The 21,946-nt window shown below is 51.7% G+C and overlaps 1 protein-coding gene across 1 annotated transcript in view; it reads right to left on the reverse strand.

Moving 5' to 3' along the window:
* The window catches only part of Atp2c2 (ATPase secretory pathway Ca2+ transporting 2), a 62,860-nt gene extending 41,401 nt beyond the window's left edge, over positions 1–21,459 (reverse strand). The window contains exons 1-3 of the mRNA XM_052727965.1: positions 21,367–21,459; positions 3,543–3,653; positions 521–637 (exon numbers count right to left, since the gene is read on the reverse strand). Coding sequence (XP_052583925.1) covers positions 521–637; positions 3,543–3,653; positions 21,367–21,459 — 321 coding nt within the window. The remainder of the gene's footprint in view (positions 1–520; positions 638–3,542; positions 3,654–21,366) is intronic.
* Positions 21,460–21,946: the final 487 nt, after the last annotated feature.

Consider the following 21,946-nt stretch of genomic DNA (forward strand, 5'->3'; position numbering starts at 1 on the left):
CGACAATAACTTCACTTTTACAGTCTCCTGAGGCATACTTCTAGTCAATTATTTCTCCCGTGGCCTTCTAAAATGCCCATTTGCCAGGACATCCGTGCCTTTCTTTGCTTCCTCTGGCAAAGCTACGTGCCATGCAAGGCCTTTGCCAAGCAAAGACTTCCTGCTTCTCTGTCCCACCCTCTCCCTTTGCAAATGACTTTAGGGGGATGATAAAATAAATTAACACTACTTATTTACTTACCGTTCAGCATGGTGCCTGGCTCATGGCAAGTGTCCCTGGTGCCCATCACGGCAAGTCAAGTCATGGCTACCTATATTTTTAGTCACCTGTGCATGTCTCCTCCTGGAGGCTCAGAGCATCCAAAAGGACAAGACTGTTTACCTTGAAACTCATTCACCCCACACCCCAGGTGGGACCTGTCCAAGGACACCCAGGATCAATATTTAAAGAATGAGTGCTTGGCCCGCCCTTCCTGGCTAGTGCCCCTAGTGAACACAGAGGAGGGAGTCCTGCCCCTACCTGATCCAGGTACTTCTTCCACACGGGCTCAGCGTTATCAGTGACAAACTCATTCCAGCCATGGACCAGCCTGCGCTGGGCCACTGCCATCTCTGACAGGCCACTGTCCAGGTCCACCTAAAAGGAGACAGTAGATGTAGGGTGAACACAGTACCGGGTCCAGCAAGGACCAAAGAAACAAGTCACACAGTGGCCTTGAGCCACAGTGTCAGCAAATGGGACTGGAGATGCGAGAGTGGAAAGGTAGAAACAGGGTCTTCTCCTTACAAAGAAAAACTGCAGGGCAGTGGTGGTGATGCCTTTAATCCCAGCACTCAGGAGGCAGAGGCAGCCAGGTCTCTGTGAGCTTGAGGCCAGCCTGGTCTATGGAGCAAGTTCCAGGAAAGCCAAGACTACACAATGACACATACAGAGAGAGAGAGAGAGAGAGAGAGAGAGAGAGAGAGAGAGAGAGAGAGAGAGAGAGAGAGAGAGATGAGAGGGAGGGAGGGAGGGGAGGGAGGGAAGGAGGGAGGGAGGGAGGGAGAGAGGGAGAGAGAGGAGAGAGAGAGAGAGAGAGAGAGAGAGAGAGAGAGAGAGAACAAACCTTGGATATAGCTGCTATCTAGCAGCTTTTCAAAATATTAAACAGGATTACCACATGACCCAGTCATTCCACTCTGGGTATACAGGCCCAAAGGCACTGGAAGTGGACACAAAGAGGTGCTTATACCCCCCACACTGGGGGCAGCATTGGTCTCAACAGTCTAAAGGAGGAGGCAGTCTGCATTTGTTGAGGTGAATGGATAAGCCATGTCGTGTAGACTTGTGACAGGGTTACGTAGATTCAGAAAGAAAGATCGTTTTGTTGATGGGTGGACCTGGAGAGCAGAACTGAGGGGGATAAACCTATCCCTAAGAGAAAGGCTATACAGCTCATAAAGGCAGAATGTAAGCAGAGCTGTGAGGCCTGAAGGAGGGAGGTGGAGGCTGCTGTTTAATGAGGACAGAGTCCAGGTTTGCAAGATGGGCAGAACTCCAGAGGTGGATAACGGTGCCATTTTCAAAGAGTGGCGACTGTTCTTCACAAAACATTCACTTAAAACTGTTAAGAAATCCTGGGCTTGTGGTGCACACCTGGGATCCAAATGTTTGGGAGGCCAAGGCAGGAAGATCAGAAGTTCAAGGGCAGCTTCAACTACAGAGTGAGTCTGAGGCAGCCTGGGCTACATGAGACCCTGTCTCAGACACCAAAACAAAACAAAACATAAATGGTTCAGAGAGCCAGGCATAGTGGGTATACCTGTGACTGCTGTACTTGGGAAGCTGACACAGGATTGGGAAGTTCAAGGCTAGCCTGGGCTACATACTGAAATCTTGTCTTAAAACAAAAAACAACCCAAAACCAAAACCCAAACAACAAACCCCAAATGACTTATGTTGTGTCTCTTATTATCATCAAATTCCATCTTAAACAAAATAAGCATCCCTGGGAGTTGCTAAAGTGACCATATCACCTGCCCATGGCAGATGCTAATCCAGGCCCTTAGTGAGAACAAAATCATTAGGCACAGCCAGTTTAAGTCATCATGTCAGAGAGCTTTGTGCTCAGGGGAACTTTCCGAGAAAGCTGCACAGGGCTGCGGGGTGGGGATGGCGGGGGGGGGGGGGGGGGAGTGGGATCCAGGTGTTCTCTGTAGGAAAAGAGGGCTGAGCTCATTTTTCTGGCTCAGGAAATGTCTGAACAAGGAAAAAGACCTTCCTCCTCTTCTCCCCAAGAAACAGGGCTTGAGATGGACTCTTAGGTCATTCTTAAGGCCTGTCATGGTACCACATGTCCTGTCCCTGCTAAACTTTTTTTTTCCTAAGGCAGGATGAGCTATGAATAGTACATACCCACGTTCACACATGCACACCCATCCAGACATGCACATGCACATGTAACATAAATATGCATGCACATACTCATGTACATACATGCACATATATAAATATGTACATGCACATACATACAACATACCTATGTACACATACCCCCCACATGCACATGCATACACATGTGCACACATGCAGGTGCACATATATGTACATGCACACACATCCTAATACCCACGCATAGATACACATATGCCCATGTAACACATATATGCATACACACATATACCTGTACACACATGCACATGCATACATATATACATGCACATACATACAACATACCAATGCACACTTACGCACACACATGCATCACCATTTCTGCCTGGCGTTCAAAGTAATATAAGCTAAAGATACAGTGCTGGTTCCATCCTGTGGCCCCAGAGGGCAGATTCCTAGGCCAGCTCTGGCTTTTTTTCTGCGATGCTCCCAAATTCTAATTCCCTCAGGCACTTGTGAGAATTTGATGTCCATAACTGGCCTCTCGACGTCATAAAAGATGAAAAGAGAGAGGCAGGTGTGGGCGAAGAGTCTGAACCCTGATGACAGAAGCCTGGAGGAGCCCGGGGCCGCGCACCTCCCTAACAGTGCTGGTCACTCACTCTGGTTCTCACCATTTGCCAAAGGAACTGTGGGCGGAAGGACACTCGGCCTCCCGCGGGGACCTCAGGCACTGGCTCTAGGGACAGCAGCATTGTAGAAACCGGAACTGATCTACCCTGACAGCTTCGTGGTCCTTTCTCTTAATCCACAAACTACTTCACAGTGGCATCCGGCATGACGGCTCATCTTATGACAGGAGTTAGGATCCCCATAAACACACCCTGGATGAGGGCTTTTCCAGAGAGGTTTAACTGAGGTAGGACCCATCCTGAATGTGGGTAGCACCATCCCGTGAGTGTGGGGCCAGACTGAGCACCAGCATCCATCTCTCTCTGCTTCCTGACTGCAGGTGCAGGTGACCAGCTGCCCCACGCCCCTGCCACCAGGACTTCCCACTATGATGGACCTTGAACAAGAACCAGAAAGGCGCTGCCTTAAGCTGCTTTTGGGGGGCATTTTTGTCAAGACAATGAGGAAAGTAATAAACACAGATACAAACAGTTCTTACATGGAAGGCTCTGGCCAAATCCTCTTTGCTGCATTTACACGCTTCCCTGGGTGGCAGCGCTGTGACTGTCTTTTCTCTTTCGATGGCTTTCAGCTCACACTGGTCATCAATCTGTGGAGAGAGCAGTGTGGCTGGTGAGCATCGGACGCTTTGCTGTGAGGTCTCTGGTTAAAGCAGGACACGCATACGCAACGTCTGCACACCCCGAGTACACACGTCTACCCACGTGATCTGCTCCCACATCATGAGACAGGTGGCATCAGTCCCCAAGCTCACTCGCCAACCACCCAAAGGGTTTTTTTTTTTTTCAATGTGAACTCTACGGAAATGGTCACATGCCCAGCACCCTCTGACTGTGCTCTCTCTCCATGTTAGTGACAGTGGGCAGGGTGCCACACTGCTCTCTCCACAGATGCTCAGCTTTCCTCTGCATGTGTAGATTCTGCTCCTATCTATCCCTCCTGCTAGGGGTATGCAGGGTTCATTTGTAGTCATTGGCTATTATTGACACATCTGTTTGGAAATAACCTTTTTCTCTTATTATTATTATATTCATGTGTGTGTGTGTGTGTGTGTGTGTGTGTGTGTGTGTGTGTGTGTGTGGTATGCACATACATGTGGCCAACACTTGGTATTTTCTATCATTGTGTCCACTCTTTTTTTTTTTTTTTTTTGAGACAGGGTCTCTCATCTTTTGAACCCGGAACTCACCTATTGGCTAGATTGGGTGGCCAGTGAGCTCTGAGGCGCCACTTGGCTCTGCACACCTGTGCCCTGGGTTAGGTTACAGATGTGTTACAGATGTGTGCCACCACACTCATGTCTATGTGGACACTGGGGATATGAACTCAGGTCCTCAGGTCTGTGTATCAAAGCACTTAGCCATCTGAATGACCTGTCCAGCTGCACAAAAACAAACTTCTTTAATAGGATTAGGCTGATAGATCAGGGTGACATTTTACATGTTCAAAACCTGGACCCCCTTACTGCAGCAATCCGGGCTGAGTGTAAACTGTAAAGAGTGTCTCCTGAGCCGGGCGGTGGTGGCACACGCCTTTAATCCCAGCACTGGGGAGGCAGAGCCAGGTGGATCTCTGTGAGTTCGAGGCCAGCCTGGTCTATAGAGCGAGATCCAGGACAGGTACCAAAACTACACAGAGAAACCCTGTCTTGAAAAAAACAAAAAAAGAGTGTCTCCTGTAGCAATATGTGGTATCACATCCTAGTTCCATGAGTTTTTGTAAATAATTCGAGGAAAGGGGTGGAGGCCACCATTAGGTCCTAGAAGCCTGAGGACCTGTGCCCAGAGCCCCAGGCCATCAGACACCAGGGGCCTGGGCCACTGTGATGACAGAGGGACCTCGGTGCCTGGGCACATCGAGACATGTACAATGTTCTTCCCAGAATTCTGGCACTGGGACATGATAGCATCTTTTCCTTCTCAAGCCAAGCCACCAGGAACTGGGAAGGAGGAAAGAGAGAGGTGCTAACAACTTCCTTTAGCTGAGGTGCAGTCCAAGTTCCTCTTCCCTTTTCACGAATGCTGTACCCCACGTGCAAGTGAGCACCCAGCGGCCGATTTGTCCATGGGAACCCCCAAACACACCCCACCTCCTGGAATTCTGCTCTTGCTATCAAAAACCAGAGCACGGCAGTGAAGACAGCTTCTCGCCAGTTCTGTGGTTCCCGGAATGTCTCCACACCAATAAAGAGCTCCCGGCAAATTCCTCTACAGAGAAACGTGCACCGCTGGACTGCTAGGCGCTAGTCGCCACGCAGCCATCTCTCTTGCTCCCTCTGCGTGCGAGACAACCCTGGGTGTGAGCACACCTGTACCCTTCCTTCTGGCTACACCACACTCACTTTCCAAATACAGTATCCTGTGATATTGAAACATCACGTACACACACATATATACATGCACATACATATATACACAGGCACATATACATAAATACAGACATACACAGACTACACACATATACATATATTCTCTCTCTCTCTCTCTCTCTCTCTCTCTCTCTCTCTCTCTCTCTCTCTCTTTCTCTCTCGCTCGGAGACACTCAAATCCTGGCTGCTTTCAGGACACCACCCATCTCTTTTGGCCTGGCTGTGGTGACTGACACTCCCTTGGCCCACCCCCTGCAGTCTTCACGGCCATAGACTGATTTTCTCTGAGCTTTAACCTCTGTGGATTTCATACAATAGAATCCCACACTAGCTGACCTCCCCTGCCTTTGTGCCTCCTTGTGACCCCAGAGTACTGTTTGCCTGCAGCAAACAGCCTGCTGCTCCATGTGGGGCCCTGAGGCAACAGTCCAGGACACTGAGACTTCTCGGAGGAGTTTTCCCAGCAGCAGGCTCAGGCTGGAACTCAGCCCAACAGAGACCTACAAAGGACAAATGTGACCTCCCATGGAAGATACAGGCTCAACAGACATCCGGGAGCTCAGTGCAGAGAGAGCGTTGGGGCAGCAGGGCCCAGCCTCCCTCAGCCCCGTCCTGGCCTCTCTGCCTCCCTGTCTGTCCAGTGCAGGGATCTTATTCATTTTGCTTAGATCCCAGGATCTCTATCCTGTTCTGGGGCTGATAACACGTGTATTCCTACAACATACTTGTTAAAACGGACCCCTGCCTCAATTTCTTCCTCAGACTAGTAGGGGTTGTCACAGCAGGGCATTACCAAAAAGGAGAAGGGCTATTGGAGAAGAGGAGAAGGAAGACCCACGTGCAGTTCCTGGCACCAAGAAACCCCAAGCACAGGTGATGAGGGGGTGGCAGAGTTCCTTTCAGAAATTAGGGTCCTGAGGCAGTACCAGTCTTAATAAACAGGAGTGCAGAGGCCCTGTCACCTCTGACATCCAGATGAGCACTCAGGAATTCCTCTGTGCATGTGAACCAGACACTGCCAGAGACTCATATCCACTGAGAAAAAACTAGTCACACTGGGTATGGTGGCATTCATCTACAATCTCAGCACTTGGGAGGCTGAGGCAGGAGGATTGCTGAGAATTTAAGGCAGTGTGAGCTACACAGCAAGGTCCTGATTTTAAAAAACTAACAGTGTGGTACTGCCTTGATGGAGTCATCGAACTCTGTGATGGAAATGGAGGAGTCAAAAGCCAAGGGCAGCAGGTGGCCTCCCTGAGCAGGGGAAATAGCTCCCTGCCCCCTCAGAACCTGCACAAGGAGCTGCCCTGGTCAGACTGTCTTCTGTCTTCTACCTGTGAGACCCAGGTTGGACTCTTGTTCTCCAAGCACCAGGGAGCACATGGCTGTGGCTTGGAGTGATGGAGATGTGTGGTGTCATGTTAAAGCCATGGTGGTACCCTGGTGTTGTCATCGTCTGTCTGCTTGCTGAGCTCCAGACTCCAGCCCCTCCCTGTATCCAGACACATGGGCCTCCCCCACTTCTCCACCGGCCTCATGGGAGAGGGGCTATCATAATCCAACTTACACAGGAGTGTCAGCACAGTGCATGCAAAGCGGAGGGTGCTCCAACATGCTGTAGAGGGGAGAGAAGATGAGAACAGTCTCAATGTTGATACTAGAAAGGGAGGGGGTGAGCGGCCACGACAGCTGCATGCACAAGCAGGAAGGCAGTCAGAAAGTACAGGCACAGGAACAGGCAGGGAGTGGTGTTCACAATGCAGGCCGCCCCTTAAGGCGGCACCACCCACACCCCCATAGAGGCCAACGCCTGTGCTGTGGCCTCCGCAGCAGGCACAAGTCTACCCTAACAATGCTTTCTTGGCTCACTCCTTTATTCCCTGGCTTCTTCCTGAATGCAGAGAACCCTGCCCACTGCCTGGGAGACCACAGTTCCTATGGTCTATGCCAAGAAATTATGCAAGCACCTTCACTTAAATCAACAAATGAGAAGACAGGACAAAGACAAAGCCATCCAAGTGCAAGAGGAAGCCAAGGCCTGCCTTTTCGTAGGATCACAGAGTGAGAAAGGACTTTCTAAGTACAAGATAAAACTGAGATAAGAAATAGACTCAAGTTCCAGACAGAAAGGGGACTGGGCTGTGTAACGTACAGTGTGAGCACTGTGAACAGAGTCCAACGGTAAAACTGCTGCAGAACACCAAGACAAAAATTTACCAAAACAATGTGAATCTCTGACCTTGCAAAGAATAACATGACTGCCAATTGTTTCTATTGTTGTTGTTTTGTGAAAACTGGGAAAAAGATATACACTAAGAATGTAAGCCCGATGATAAAGCTGAGGACATCCACACACCGGAACTGGTGCCGGGGAGAGCTTGCTCACATACAGCTGTGAGGTATGAATCAGGACAGCCCCCACTGCAGATCGTGTGGCATCATTCGAGTTGGAAAGGCTCTGCTCACTTCTTGTTCAGACGCCCTCTTTTCAGAAGGGTCCTCTCAGAGCCACACCTCACAGTACTGTCCACGATGGCTCTCTGTTAGTGTCAACCCAAACACCCACTAATAGGCTGGCTGGTTAACCAGGAGACCGCTGTAACGTGTGGCGCAAAGCTGCCCCTGAAAGAAGAGTTCCCTGAATGGAAATGTTAACTGTATATTGAGGTACGTCTGCTATAGTCACGTAAGTCACACACAGCTGTACCGAGACTCACATGTGTGTATGCCTGAGTACCACCCAGACATCGACGGAACTCACAGCTCCCAGAATTGTCCTGCCACTGGGCCCTCTCTCACAACCACCTTCTAGGAAGATTAAACATCCTCACTGCTTTGCACAGGGATCTGCTCTGCCTGCTTCAGAAACCCACAGAAGCGTCACACCCAGGGACCCCAGTCCTCCTGCTATCTTTGTGAGAGTGGCTAGTTCTCTACCAGTGAGGGCAGGTCACTCTGTTGCTGTGTGGGACCATGGGCATTTCATCCTATTACCGTATAGCAACCTGGCGTCGTGATTTATTAGCTGGCTGCAGGGGCTGGCATGTAGGCTGTGTCCAGTTTGGACTGTTACATCGTACATGGCATTGTTAGGTCCCAGGGCAGGTGTGCAGTTATAATGGACACTTCCACGGGGTCTTCCCCAAATAGTGGGACCATTCACAAGAGGTAGAGGAGGAAAATTAGAGGTGTGGGCTGCTGTGCATAAGGGGGCCCCACGTAAAACATGGAGAAAAAGAAGACGGAAGATATGCTTCTGGCAGAATCCAGCAGACCGCGCGCGCGGACTTGGGTGGCCTTTGGGTTTGGAAACCTGGTAGCTGAAAGCAGGGGCCATGGGAAATGGTTTTGTGCTTTGGGGAGTCTGGAACTACAAGTAAGAATTACTGATTCAAAGTGGGGAAGCCAGTCCTGGCTGGCCCCGGGGACAGGGATGGAGAGAGGGGCAGTTGCTTCCCCAGGAAGAAATGCTGAGTGGCCGGAAGACCTTGTTCACCAGGGAAAGGGCTCATGAGGAAAAGCCTCCATTTTCCTCCAGCAGGCCCAGAGGGAATGCTGCAGGGCAGAGAACATCTACGGTGGAGCCCCAGGTCCTACTCACCCTGAGGGGCAGGTCACCTAGCATAGCTTAATGCAGTAGAGAAAAGAGCGGCAGACAGTTGTAATTGAAGCCCGGCGGGGCCCACCCGGTGCTTCTTAGTATCAAGTGGAAAAATGTCTCAGTGCAGCAACCCAGGCAGCTGTGGATACAGGGGGGCCAGTCGCTTGCTCAGAATTCAAATTCTGGTTCCCTCCCTGCCTATTGGGCCTCCCACAGCAAAGCCTACGCCTTTCTTAAGTCTCGGTGTGTTGTCCTATGACATGAACTCAACAAGAACATGCAGCCAAGACTGTGGAGAGAACAGTTGCAGCTGCAGCCTTGGGTCAAGAGGGGCAATGAGTTCTTTCCTGGGCTGCAATGGTGTCTAGAGTGTTCGTGTGCATGTATTCGCATGCACGCATGCATGCGTGCATGTGTGCTCATGTGTGTGTGAGAGTACGAGCATGTACGTAAGTGCATCTGAGTGTGTGCGTGCTTGTGGTGTGTGTGTGTGTGTGTGTGTGTGTGTGTGTGTGTGTGTGTGTGTGTAAGGCCTAAGGGACTAGCCAGCTCTCAGCAAGACACACCATGACCCACCATGTGTGTTATTCAGGAGGAACAGCATAGACATGGACAAGAGGACACAGCTGGGCTGAGTGGCAGCCAATGTAATTGGGAACCAACACATAGGTGACGGGGAGGAGACTGCTCACACACAGGGAGATTGTATGACTCGGAAGTAGCCTGATAACCTCAGTGACTGGTGTTCTCAGCAAAGTCCTCAGGGAGCGGGCATGGGCTGTTAGGGATTCATTGGATTGCAATGTATGAGTGTGTATGTGTGCAGACACAACACTGAATATAGACTAACAGTGTATGCATGCACATACCCCTCCTCCCACCAGCAAAGACAAGCAGTGGTAGATTTTGTTGTTGTTGTTTCTTAACACAGTGGTCCAAGCAAAATGCACATCCAGGAGCCAGGGCTGCTTCCCCGACTGGGGAGAGACGGTGGGAGGTAGGTGTAGAATTTCTTCCTACCCCAGCAGCCTCACCAGAGTCCGGGGAAGGTTAGGAGGGCATGGAGGCCTTACGAAGGGTCTCTCACAAGGCGGATGTGGGCAACCAGAGCAGGCTGAAATGAATACTGACAACAGACACTAACAGAATCAAATCGGAATGCGTGTGTTCACACGGGTCTGAATGACTTCAGGGCTGGGAAGAAGAGGAAGCTTTCCCTGGCGTGGGCAGCTAGAAAATGACTGAATAGTGGGATTAAGAAATCACTCAGGGACGCTTTTAGTCAGGCAAGCATCGCCCATGCAGGCCGAGCTAAGAGGTTGACACATCAGTCTCAGCTGAGGGGAAGAGCTGCCGCCACCAGCAATGGGACAGACAGCATCACAAAGACACTGGGGACATGGCTCAGTGGGTAAAGGGCTGGCCGTACAACTATGAGGATCTGAGTTCAGTCCCCAGCTCCTGTGTGAAAGCCAGGCACGTGAGTGCTTTTCTGTCATCCCAGTGCTGGGGAAGCCAAGGCAGCCGATCTAGCCCAAGCAGCAAGCTCCAAGTTCAGTGAAAAACTGTTTGAAAAGTGAAGTGGAGAATAGAGGGAAACGCCCAACATCAAGCTCTGGCCTCCGCACACACGTGAGCACACACACAAGTAAACAAATACCACCTCAGGCTTCTTGACACAGTGGAGTGTGGGACTCAGCACTACCCCCCACCACACCATGAGGTCCCTCAGGAGAACGGAGCCAACGTCTACCTGAGGAAACACTAGACCAACCCAAATCAGGGAAACATTCCACAAAGTTATGAGCTTGGAATCTTTAAGGACACCACGGACTTCAAAGACCAGGAAAACCCAAGGAACCATTCCATATACAGGGGACAAGGAACGTATAACTCCAGGAGGCTCCAGACCTGCATGAGTCCACGCACCATGTGACTGTGCCCATGGCTGAGTCATGGTATGAGTGGACTGTGAGGGCTTCATTGTAATTAGGAATGAATGTCTTCAAGTGTTTAGGGCCAATGGGTCATCATGCAATTTGTGCCCAAATGGGGGTGGTAAGCGTGAAGGTAAGGTGGTCAGCATGGCCATGTATTAACTGTAAGGGCCTGGTGAAGGACATTCAGTGTCTGTTTCACGGTCCTCTAACAGTCCCCTCTGTAGCTGGAGGCCCAGCTTGCATTCACTGAGCACACCCTCCCCAACACAGCTGCCAGTTCTGCATGCCCCAGCTCCCAAGTCTAACCAAAAGGCCAGGCTAGCTGGTGATGGGCAGTGACCACTTCGTTGTCGGGGCGAGAGGTGTCCCAGGATCAAAAGACTTCACCGAAGGTCACAGCAGGCAGGTTTTGAGTGAGGACTGAGCCTACCTTTCTCTTGGGCAGTGGACCCTCCTCCACTCCACCTCCCTGCCTCTCAGACAGAGCTGGGCCTCCATCTCACTCATTTATTCTGGGTTTGATTGTGCAAGGTGGGTTTCCTTTGGATCTGCTGTGGCCTGTGCAGCAGGAAGTTGCAGGGCCTGAGCTGAGCCCAGGACGACAGGGAAAGTGGTTCCAGGAAGTACCACACCCGTGTTCCTGGAAGCAGAGTCACACCTCTGGTTTCACCTGCAGGTTCTGCCTGCCTGTCTTGAGGCCACTTCTGTGGGCCTCCTTTCTGGAGATCAGTAGATCAGGGTGGCTAGCCTGATTCCTCTAGCCCTGGGAAAACCCTTCCTGACTCTTCCTGAGATGCCAAGGGCTTCCCTGTGGGCAGTATCTGACCCTGAAACTCGGTGATGCTAGGTCTCTGACCCTTGGTCTTGGGAGCATTCGGCCCCAGATCCCTGGCTGTAGCAGCACTGGGTTGCTGGGATCCACCTGGCCAGGAGGAGACAGGAAGGATGACTGGATTACTCACTGGATAGTCAGCCCACGTGCCAGGGGCTATTTGCAGAAAGAGCCTGTTTCAGTAGCCCAAGAGATTAGCCAGCAACACAGAGAAGTGAAACTTAGAAGTCAAAGGACCAGCCTCCAGCTTCCCAGGCATGTCGTCTCACTCTAGGAAAGCTCCTGACATTTTGGAACCTCTGGTTGCTGCGGAGATTTTCTCTAAGGATTCAAAACAGAGAGGGAAACCAGCTAAGTGTGGGCAGTGTGTGCCAAGCTACCAATGCTGCAGGATTCAGGGGAGGTGGGGGAGCCGAGGCACGGTGGAACTGGGATGGTTCTCTGCAGGTGGAGTCATGTAATAACACCCTCCTATAACTAAAGAGTAAAGTGGGGGGGGGGGGCTGGGGAGATGGCCTTTCAGCATGAGGACCCAAGTTCAGTTTCCAGAAATCACATTTAAAAAAAAAGAAGAAAGAAAGAAAAAGAGAAGTCAAGCAGTGATGGGGAGGAGGCGGGCTGGAGGCTGAGACAGGTGGATCGCTCTCTGGCCAGCAAGCCTGGCCTACTTGGCAATTTTCATGCCAGTGGGAGAGAAAAATGGTGTCTAAAGAATGAACTTAAGGGTGTGGTCTGACCACTGTGTGGGTGCCCACTCCGGCACACACACAAACTGCCCTCCCGTGACACCCTCAACACTTCACTCCTTATTTAATATTTAATCACTCTTTAATGACTTAATGATTTAATCCTAATCACTCTCAGGAGGCACCTCCGATGTACATAGTTTATCCCATTGTACCGAGGGTAGGTTCAGGCATGGGGACATGGAGACATTACATAAGTTCTCACAGGGCCAGGAGTAGCGATGGAGTCTACAGGAAAGGAGCCTGGGCCAGAGACTCTGGCAGCCTATCCCACAGTGGCCTTTACAGCAGCTCAGAGAAAGGACCAGGATGCCCCTGCACATCACAGCCCGACTGTCACACAGTGACAGACCAGCAGTGCCTGGGAGAAAAATGGGACCAAAACGTGTGGTGGGGGTGAGGCGTGGCACTGTGCCCACTGAGATTTGCTGTGGGTTCACGGAGGCACAATAAATTACAGGTATACAAAGGGGAAAATGAGGAGAATGTAGAAAGGGGGAAAATGGAAAGAAAAAGAGAGCGGAGAGTCACATTCAGTCCCGGGGGTGGGGTGGGCGGGATAAGGCAGGGGGGTTCCAGAGACAATAATTAATACCAACGGACATGGGCAGAGAAGTCAGGACACACTGAAATTCACTACATTGATACTTGGGGGATAGATTGGGGACAGCTGTGAGGAGAAGTCTTCAGAAACCAGAGAGAGTGACACAGAGGAGGACCAGCCCACAGGACTTCCTGGGGAGCAGGCACCTCCCCAATCAGGAGGAAGTCTGGCTTACTTTCCCAGGTATCCACTCCCATGGCCAGGCTATGGGCTCTATGGTCTACATGGTGTGACCCAGGAGTGTGGCAGTAAATGCTAATCTCAGTTCTCTGTGCCTCAACTCTTCCTCCAGAGAGTGTCTGTATCACAGCAGAAGCACCAGGCTTTGTCTGTCTGTCTGTCTGTCTGTCCGGCTTCTCCCTCCCTCATAGGGCCTATGATACTCCATAGTAGGACAGGCATTCTGCTGACTCTCACCCCAGAGAGGGTGCACAGGAGGATGAGAAGCTGCTGATCCATTGGATGGGTCTCATGGTTCAGGGAGCATCAGAGTCACCAAAGCCAGCTAGAGCCCAGAGTGCCAGAGTGGCCATAGGTGCCCATGTCTGAGGCCTGGAGCAGGCCGAAGACTGCACTTCTCACATGCCCCCAGGGCTGCATCTTGGTCATTCCATTTACTCTCCGTGCTGAGGGAAGGCCTATGGGTGTGCAAGGCCCATGCAGACTCTGCTTATGCTGCCTAAAAGCTATGAGGAGCTAGGAAGGGGGCAAAGGAAGAAACCAGAGGCCTGAGAGTGAGCCTGACTTTCCTTGACTCTTATGACAAGTGTCTCCTTACACAGTAGGACACAGGGATACGCCAGATGAGGCACATCAGCCTCCTCCTTTGTACACCAGGAAGGGGAGGACCCACCAGGACTGCGGCTGGAGATCCGGGTCGGGTGGTCTCAGACCAGCACTCCTTCCCCCAACACCCACGAGACTCCCACATTTGATCTGTCTAGAAGCAAAGACTTAGAAATCCTGGGGGCTACATGAGTGGTCTTGTGGGTGATGCACAGACTAACCAGGCCACATACTCATGGCTCTTGAAGAGAGACCATGTGCAACACTGATCTCGGTTCTGGAAGTTTTCAGACTCACAAGTCATGGGCATGTCTACACTCGATTGTGCTTTGCTGGGCTCTCTTCCCTCCAGTAGGTCAGCAGAAGGTTCTGGAAGAGCCTTGCATTAGCACAGTTTCTGCCTAGAAGTGGGGACAGATGGGGCCTTAACCTAAGTTCAAGTACTCGGCAACCTCCATGGAAGGCATGCATTTTCTCATGATGGCTGCAGCTCCTGTTCTCCATAGGGAGAACTTGGAGCTATGTGCTGCATCCCCTCTCATGGCCACCACTACCCCAGCCTTGGGATATGGCTTCTCTACAGGCAGGGCTTTAAAAGAGATGACTGAGATGAAGCAAGGTCACTAAAGGCGGTTAGTCAGGTTGGAGTTCTTAAGAGCTCAGGACACAATACACTCTCAGAAGATGATCAGGACAGGGTGAGGGAAATGATGCTCTCTGCTCAGGAGGAGCTGGTTGGCAATACCTGTCCCAGGCCTCCAGTGTGAGCCATAGCAAGCTGCAGAAAAATAGTACCTCTTCCAAGGGAGGACTGGCCCACCCCAGGGCATTTACACCCATGAGCAACACTTGAACCCCTGCCCCCAGCTGGGTACTGTAGATAGGAAGCAGGCAGGAAGTCAGAGAAAGACCCCAGCCCTCCAGCTGTGGAAGCCATAGTGACCACAGGCCCCACTGAATGGTGCTGCGCTCGGGTCACTGCCCGTATTTCACAGGTCAAAAGCCCTACAAATGGGATGGGTGGGATGGCTCAGTGAGTAAAGGTCTTTGTTGTCAAGCCCGATGATCTGAGTCTGAGTCCGGGAACCATGTGGTAGAAGGAGAAAACCAACTCCCACAAGATGTCCTCTGACATGCACAAAAAACTCCACATGCACAAAATAATTCATAAGCATAATTAAAAACAGTCCAGGAGCTGCCCTGTGCATCCTGAGGCAGCACAGGCCACTCCTGTGCTTAGGTGCTGATCTTCCCCTTCCTCTCCCGTGAGAGCCCCAGGTACGTCCCACTTTGTAGCTCCCTGGTTGTGAGACCACAGGTGCACAGAGATCCCAGCTCTTAAGGGATGGGAGAAGAAGAGGCACCTGGAGCTTCCTGCTCCATGCTAGCCGTCTTGATTTATCTTCAGGTTTGTGCCACATAGAAGAAGTCCAAGGGGACAAAGAGACGGGCTTAGCTTGGGGCTGGGTGGCTCTGCTTGTGCGGGGTTCCACTTCCCATCACCCAGCATTCCAGTGGTCGTGACCACCTTCCCTCTGGTGTCTCTGCACACGCCCTGTAGTTATCCACAGGGTGCAATACTAGGAAGCAGTCAAAATCCATAACAAGGCCGTTGGCACGGCTTAGCGGGTAAAGGAGTCTGTCACTAGGCTGATGACCAGAGTCAATCCCCAGGTCTTACATGGTGAAAGGAGGGAACCAATTCCCCAAAGTTGTCCTCTGCCTTCCTATACGTGTCGTGGTGTGCATGTCCCCTGCCCACTAACCACATTTTTTAAGAAATTGAGGCTGGTAAGATGCCTCCGCGGGTAAAGGCACCTGCACTGCAAGCCTGGAACCCTTGTAAAGATGGAACCACCTCCACGAAGTTGTCCTTGGACCTCTACGTGTGTGCTGTGCCTATATGCACAGTAGTCAATAAAGTAATTTTGTAAAAGCCGTGACAATGGGAGACGGAAAAACACTCTCCTCCTCTGTGCATAGGGATCCCGCATTTTTCTTTCGTACCCAGTCCCAGGAATTGGGCAGCCAGCTCTGCTCTCAAGCCAACTGTAACTACCTTGAGCTGAGCCCCTTTCCTGAGTGATCACTCCCACGGTCCTTATGATAGTGACCCAAAGTCATCTCGGTCAGGAATCATGGGGAGAGGGGAAGCCCAAGAATGGCAGCCTCTGTCCCCTCAACCATCCTCTTCCCATTGGCACCTCATGCGACAGGCTGGGGGGCCTGATAGTGCTGTTCATACTCACAGCCACCTCATCCACTTACTGCAACCCTTAGCCCTTGACTCTGCCAGGGTCCCTGGCCAAGGCCCAGTTTGTCCCAGGCAGGAGGTCCCCGGATGCACTTTCTGCCAGCTCTCTTTTCAACTGGTCACTGCTAGGGCAGGAGGTGAGCTCAAACACTTAGGTCCTCTAGAAGCTAGGCAGCTTTGAGCATGAGACAGACAAGTTCCTACTCTGGTGGAGGGTAGGAACAGACTACACCCATCCATCTGGTGGATGATCTTGTTGTCACTGAGAGTGCTCAGGACCCCCAGCCCCCAGCTTTACACCCCCTTCCCTCAGATACACACCAAACACTTCACTCCTATAGATCTTAGTTTCAGAGCTCAGGGTCTAGACTTCTTTACCCTTCGGGACAAGGCGTGTGGCATTAAGACTAGACAGATCCCGTGGTGTCATCTTTGGACTGATTCTCCAAGAACTTCAGGTTTCCTGAGAACTTATTAAGTTGAAACTCCTTCAGCGATTGGCCTGATAAGCATAGACCTGGTGGCACCAGTGACAAGAGTCTCACCACACCTCGTTAACAGGAGAATGGAGACATCACAGATCTCAGCTGGGGACTCTCAAGTGTAAACTACAGAGGTGAGAGGGGCAGAGAGGGGCAGCCAGCTGCCAGCAGGTGACTGGCATGGATCCTGTCTTGGTTGCAGCTCGCTGCCTGCCACCTGCAAGGAGCCCTGGAGTGAGTTATTAAACACAACAGACTAAAGTGAAGAAACACCATCTGCAATCCAGATGTTCCTTATCTGCAAGCAGCCAAGCCAGTTCTGCAGCTATGGGTCAGAGCCTGCTTGCCGCCAGGTGTCACAGGCCTGAGACCTCAAGCTAGCAAGCTCCTGCATATTGACATCCCATTCCGCACACACATGTGGAAACGGCCATTCTTGGCATGAGCATGCTCAAAAACTCCAAACCCTGAGCCCAGAAACAATCATGTCAAAAGAAACATCACAAAACTAGGGAACTCCTGAGCAGGCTGTGTGTGTGTGTGTGTGTGTGTGTGTGTGTGTGTGTGTGTGTGTGTGTGTGTGTGTGTAGCCTTTTTACTTTGAATCATTTCAGCTAAAGAAATCATCCTGTTTTCTGCTCGTTTTGGGGGGACAGGGCAGGGTCTTATGTAGCCCAGGCTTTCCTTGAACTGTCTGTGGAGCCAGGGATGACTCTGAAAGCAGATCCTCCTGTTTCCACTCCAGAATTCTGGGATGAGAGATATGCACCACATCTGGCTGGAAATCTTCCTACTACTGTGGGAGGGCAGCCTGAGGGAGACCCTGATTGCCACCCCAGCCCCTCGTATTCACTCAAGCAATGTCATCCCTTTCCTAAGAGGGGACGTAGCCTAGACTTCCTCCACAGAGTTGCAAAGAGGTACAGCAGAAGCCATAAGCCCTCATTCTCAGGCTGAGTCGCGGCTATTCTGAGTCCGCCTGCAGTCAGTCACACTGTGCAGCCTGTCTGCTGTGCAACAAGGAGCCCCTTGGAAAGGACAGCCGAAGTACTTAGAAGTGGGTGCGCCAGGTGAGTCCCCAGCCACGCACGCAATGTGACCACCACCTCGTGAGAGACCCTGAGCCAGGAGCACTCGGCAGCACAAGCTCAAGTAACTGTTGAAGCTTGGGGACAAAGTGTTATTCCGCTAGGGATGGAGAGCAAACAGCCATTGGACATCCTGGGCTGGGTCTTAGTCTTTCTGGTCCTGTTGAAAGCAGCTTTGAACTTCATACTTACAAGCCTGTGTCCACAGCTGAGCTGTAAGCCTGTGGCTCCTTTGATTGGCAGGTTGAATGTTAATATGGATTGAAGTCACACCTCAGTGTAAATTGTTGGAGAAGACAAGAGGTAGAGGGTGCAATTCTTTTCTCTAACATACCCACATATTGGTGAATTTTGAGGGGTGAGGGTCAACTTCAGGTTAAGAGTATATATGTATAAGTCCTGTGATATGTAATGGGGGCTAGAACCCAGGGCCTTGCACGTGCTAGACAAGTGTTAAGTCTTTTTTTTTTTTAATTAATCTATTTTTTAATGTGGATGGGTGTTTTGTCTCTGTGTGTGTCTGTGCGCCACATGCATGCAGTGACCCCAGAGCTCAGAAGAGTACATGGCCCCCTGGAGCTGGAATTACAGATGGCTGTGAGCTGCCATGTGGACCTGGGAATTGAACCTGGGTCCTTCGGAAGAGCAACCAGTGCTCTTAACTGAGAAGCCTCTCTTCAGCCTGAGTGGCAGGTCTTAAACATGCAAATCTGAGACCATTTTCTTCACTGTGTCTCTAAAGGCTGGCATATTTATGAGTATGTGAACAACTGCCAAGTCCTGATTTAAAACCACTCAAAGGCCCCCACCGCTGTAAGTAGAAAGGTCAGATTCTTTCTGACAAGACTCCTGGGGTCACCTGTGTACCCTGACCTTCTCAGACCAGCCCCTGTACTTCCCTCTTCCTGACGGGAACTGTGCCCAGCTCACTCATCTTTCCACTCCTATTAATCTCAGACATGACTCCCTCCCAGCTCCCACACTCAAAAGTCAAGGTCAACTATGCCCTGCTTCTTCCACCCTCCACGATGGATGCCTAAGGGCAGAGAGTGCGTGCATTTTCCTCAGCACGGCCCAGCACGCAAGCACTGGAGTCTGGGTTGAATGACAGGGTGCCCACTGCACGTGCCCAGCTACTGGTACCCAGACCCAGATCTGGAGAGCCCAGAAGGGTGACAAGGTCAATAGCCAGGATGGCAGGACAGGTGGGAGTCACGCCCACCTCGGGAGCAGCCTCGAGGGCAGAGTTGGCGCCTGGGCCTTCCCAGAAACAGGAATTTCTAGTCTAATGTTCTTCTCCTACTGTGCAGGACATCAGAGAGAAGCTTTGTCCAGCATCAAAACCAAGGAGTCTTTCAAACACCCTTCTACTGGTCACCCTGGAAACACAGCAGACAAGAACTACCTTCCCAGCTGGGGTGCTGAACTCCAGTTCTGCCTCCGCACCTGTAACTTGGCGATGTCCCCATCTCCATCTCAGCCTTCTGTCCCCTTCCAACACGTCTGGATCAATAAGACCACTGATTAAACAGCTCTTTCACTGGTCACTGTCCTCGCCTCCCCACGACTGGTTTGTGAATACCTTGCTCCTCAGCGCTGGCCAAGATGGTCCAGTCAATACTCAGCAAGAGCCGATTGGTGTCCACTCACAACCTTGGCGCTCCTCTTCTGTCCCCAAATTGCCACTAAGCTCCTCTGGAGCCCAGAGGCCCAGGAGGGGACCCAGCCAGTTCTCAGGACTGATTCTTCTCATGGCTGTGTGCTGTGAAGCCCACCAGTGCCTGGGCCACAGCACACACCAAGTGTTCATAAAACCAAGTCAGGACAGTTGCGGACGTGAGCCCAAAGTGAACAAGACTTTCCTTCCCTAAGCCTCTTGGTGGGGACAGGGTTCGAAGTCCAGCAGAAAGCAGTGTCTCCCTCACCTCACTTCCAGGGACTGGTTTTTAGTGGGGTTGTTTTGTTTCATGTGGTACCGAGGATGGAAGCCAGGGCCTTACACGTTGACCCACCGCAGAGTTCCGCTGTCCCAAGACCCTGACTGTGCACCCTTATTGCGTACCTCTGTAAGGCCAGCTCTGGCGACAGCACAGTGGCAATAGCTGGCCTTTGCTGAGAGCTCCCCAGAAGTCCTCGGTCCTGGTCACCACATGCCCAGGCTCCCTCCCCGTCAGTGTGCTACAGAGAACACGACCAGGTGGGGAGTACACCTGCAGACAGGCTGCCATTGAACAGTTCAGGGGAATGAAGCCCACCCGGCTCAGAGCATCTCCATGTGGGTTTACACCAAACCCACACCTGCACACTCTCAGACGCCCTGATGACAGCCAGCTGTGTATGCACCAGGAGTACTCAGGGATGCCAGCTGTGTGCAAGACATCAAAAGACAGAGAGAACTAGAAAAGGGAGGAAGGAAGCCATCCGTGTCCACAAACACACACCAAACCCCTGTTAACAACACATTACAGACATGTAAGGGCACACTTGGCATTAGCAAAGGATTATGGTATACCGCTAGCCCACAAGGCTGCAGACTAACACGGACGGTTTTGAGCCCTGCAGTTCACAGCCCTAACACCAGAATTCTTACACCGACACATACAATAATCTTTGTAAATAAATATGTAAATATTTAAGAACCATACCATTGAATGTCTTGACTGTGGCATTCTTTGGGAAGAAATAAAACTGAAATGTTGCAAAAGATTTTCTGACATTACAAAACAAATTTCCTGGAACACCCCCCCCCCCCCGCAACACACACACACACACACACACACACACACACACACACACACATGAAAAGACCATATTTGGGGGGCGTTGTTCCCCAGGGGCAAGCATAGGAATTTTGGGTGTGCCATGAGCTTCCACTCTCAGACCTTACAAAGCGGGTGGTGGGGAGGGATTGTGCTGGGTCACCAACCCACTGACTGTACCCCAACTACCCCATCAGAGGCACAGAAACAACTTTATGGTTGTTGGTCCTAGAGAGAAACTGGTACTAAAGTCCTGGAACTCATTATGTGTAGACCAGGTTGGTCTTGAACTCACAGAGATACACCTGCCCTGCCTGTGCCACCATGCTGGGCTCAGAGCAGCTTTTAAAAACCACACTGATGTAGAGGAAATGAAGCCGGTAGTCCTATCATGCTGCTTCAATTTTCACTATTAAACTTCAGGAAAATTTTGTGTGGCTTTGTTTTTGGTCCCCACCTCAACCCCATCTCCCTCAATTCCAGCAGCTTTTTAAAGTCCATTCAACTGCCTGTGTGTGCACAGGCATTTAAATTCCCTGGAGTCAGAGAAACCTAAGTTAAGTGCCTGGCTAGGTGGCCTGCCAGCTGCATGCCCTTAGAGCACAGGTCTCAGTTTCTCATTCCCCAAACGGGCTAGCCTACTCAGGCTGACTGGTGAGTTCTGGGCCTCGAGCCGGGTGGAGCTGCTTCCTCCGAAGCCAGCTTCTTTTCAGAGTTAAAGGAGGCGATGAGCAGAATGGCAGTGCCCAGTGACACATGGGGTCCCGCGGGCCACGTGCAGGATCCTAGGGGACAAATGTGGAGTCTGAGCCCCTGCCTCACACCAGATCGGTCAGACTCACCAAGGTCTCTACCTCGTCCCTTTCCAGCGCCTTGTACCGGTGGCCCTGACCCAGGAAGACCAGTTTCTGTAGAAACTTGAGGAGCCTCCCCATGGTGAGCGGGTGTCCAGGCTGCTCCACGGCCGGGCGTGGGGCGGGTCGCAGTCCCTGCCCGCGTCCCTGGGGCCCAAGCGAGGCCGCGGCTGCTGAGCGCCCTGGCTTCCCGGGCGTCCCGGGCGGCCAGGTTGCCCGGGAGCTGTCTACCTGGTCCCCAGGTGAGCTCCGCCCCTGGGCAGGGCTGCAGCAGCGCCGCCCTCTGCACAGCTGGCCCGCCCCGCCTGCGCCAGGACCCCAAACTCCCAGGGTCCACCGCAGGGGCTCTGGAAGAACCAGGAACACACTGTGTGGTCTCAGAGCTGTGGTTCTTGTCCAAACCTGCCAGAGCATAAGAATCACCTGGAAGGGGGAAGGTCCTGAGCCAAAGCCTTACTTGGGGTAGTGTAGCTCTGGGCCAGTTACCTGGCCTCTCTGAGCCACCTGGCTGCATCTGTCATTGAAATGGAGCAGAAGGCTGAGACCTTACCTACAGGAGCCTTACCTA

Source organism: Peromyscus californicus, unplaced genomic scaffold, assembly GCF_007827085.1.
Source record: "Peromyscus californicus insignis strain IS unplaced genomic scaffold, ASM782708v3 Scaffold_8__1_contigs__length_139910024, whole genome shotgun sequence".
In the NCBI taxonomy this organism is placed as follows: domain Eukaryota; kingdom Metazoa; phylum Chordata; class Mammalia; order Rodentia; family Cricetidae; genus Peromyscus; species Peromyscus californicus.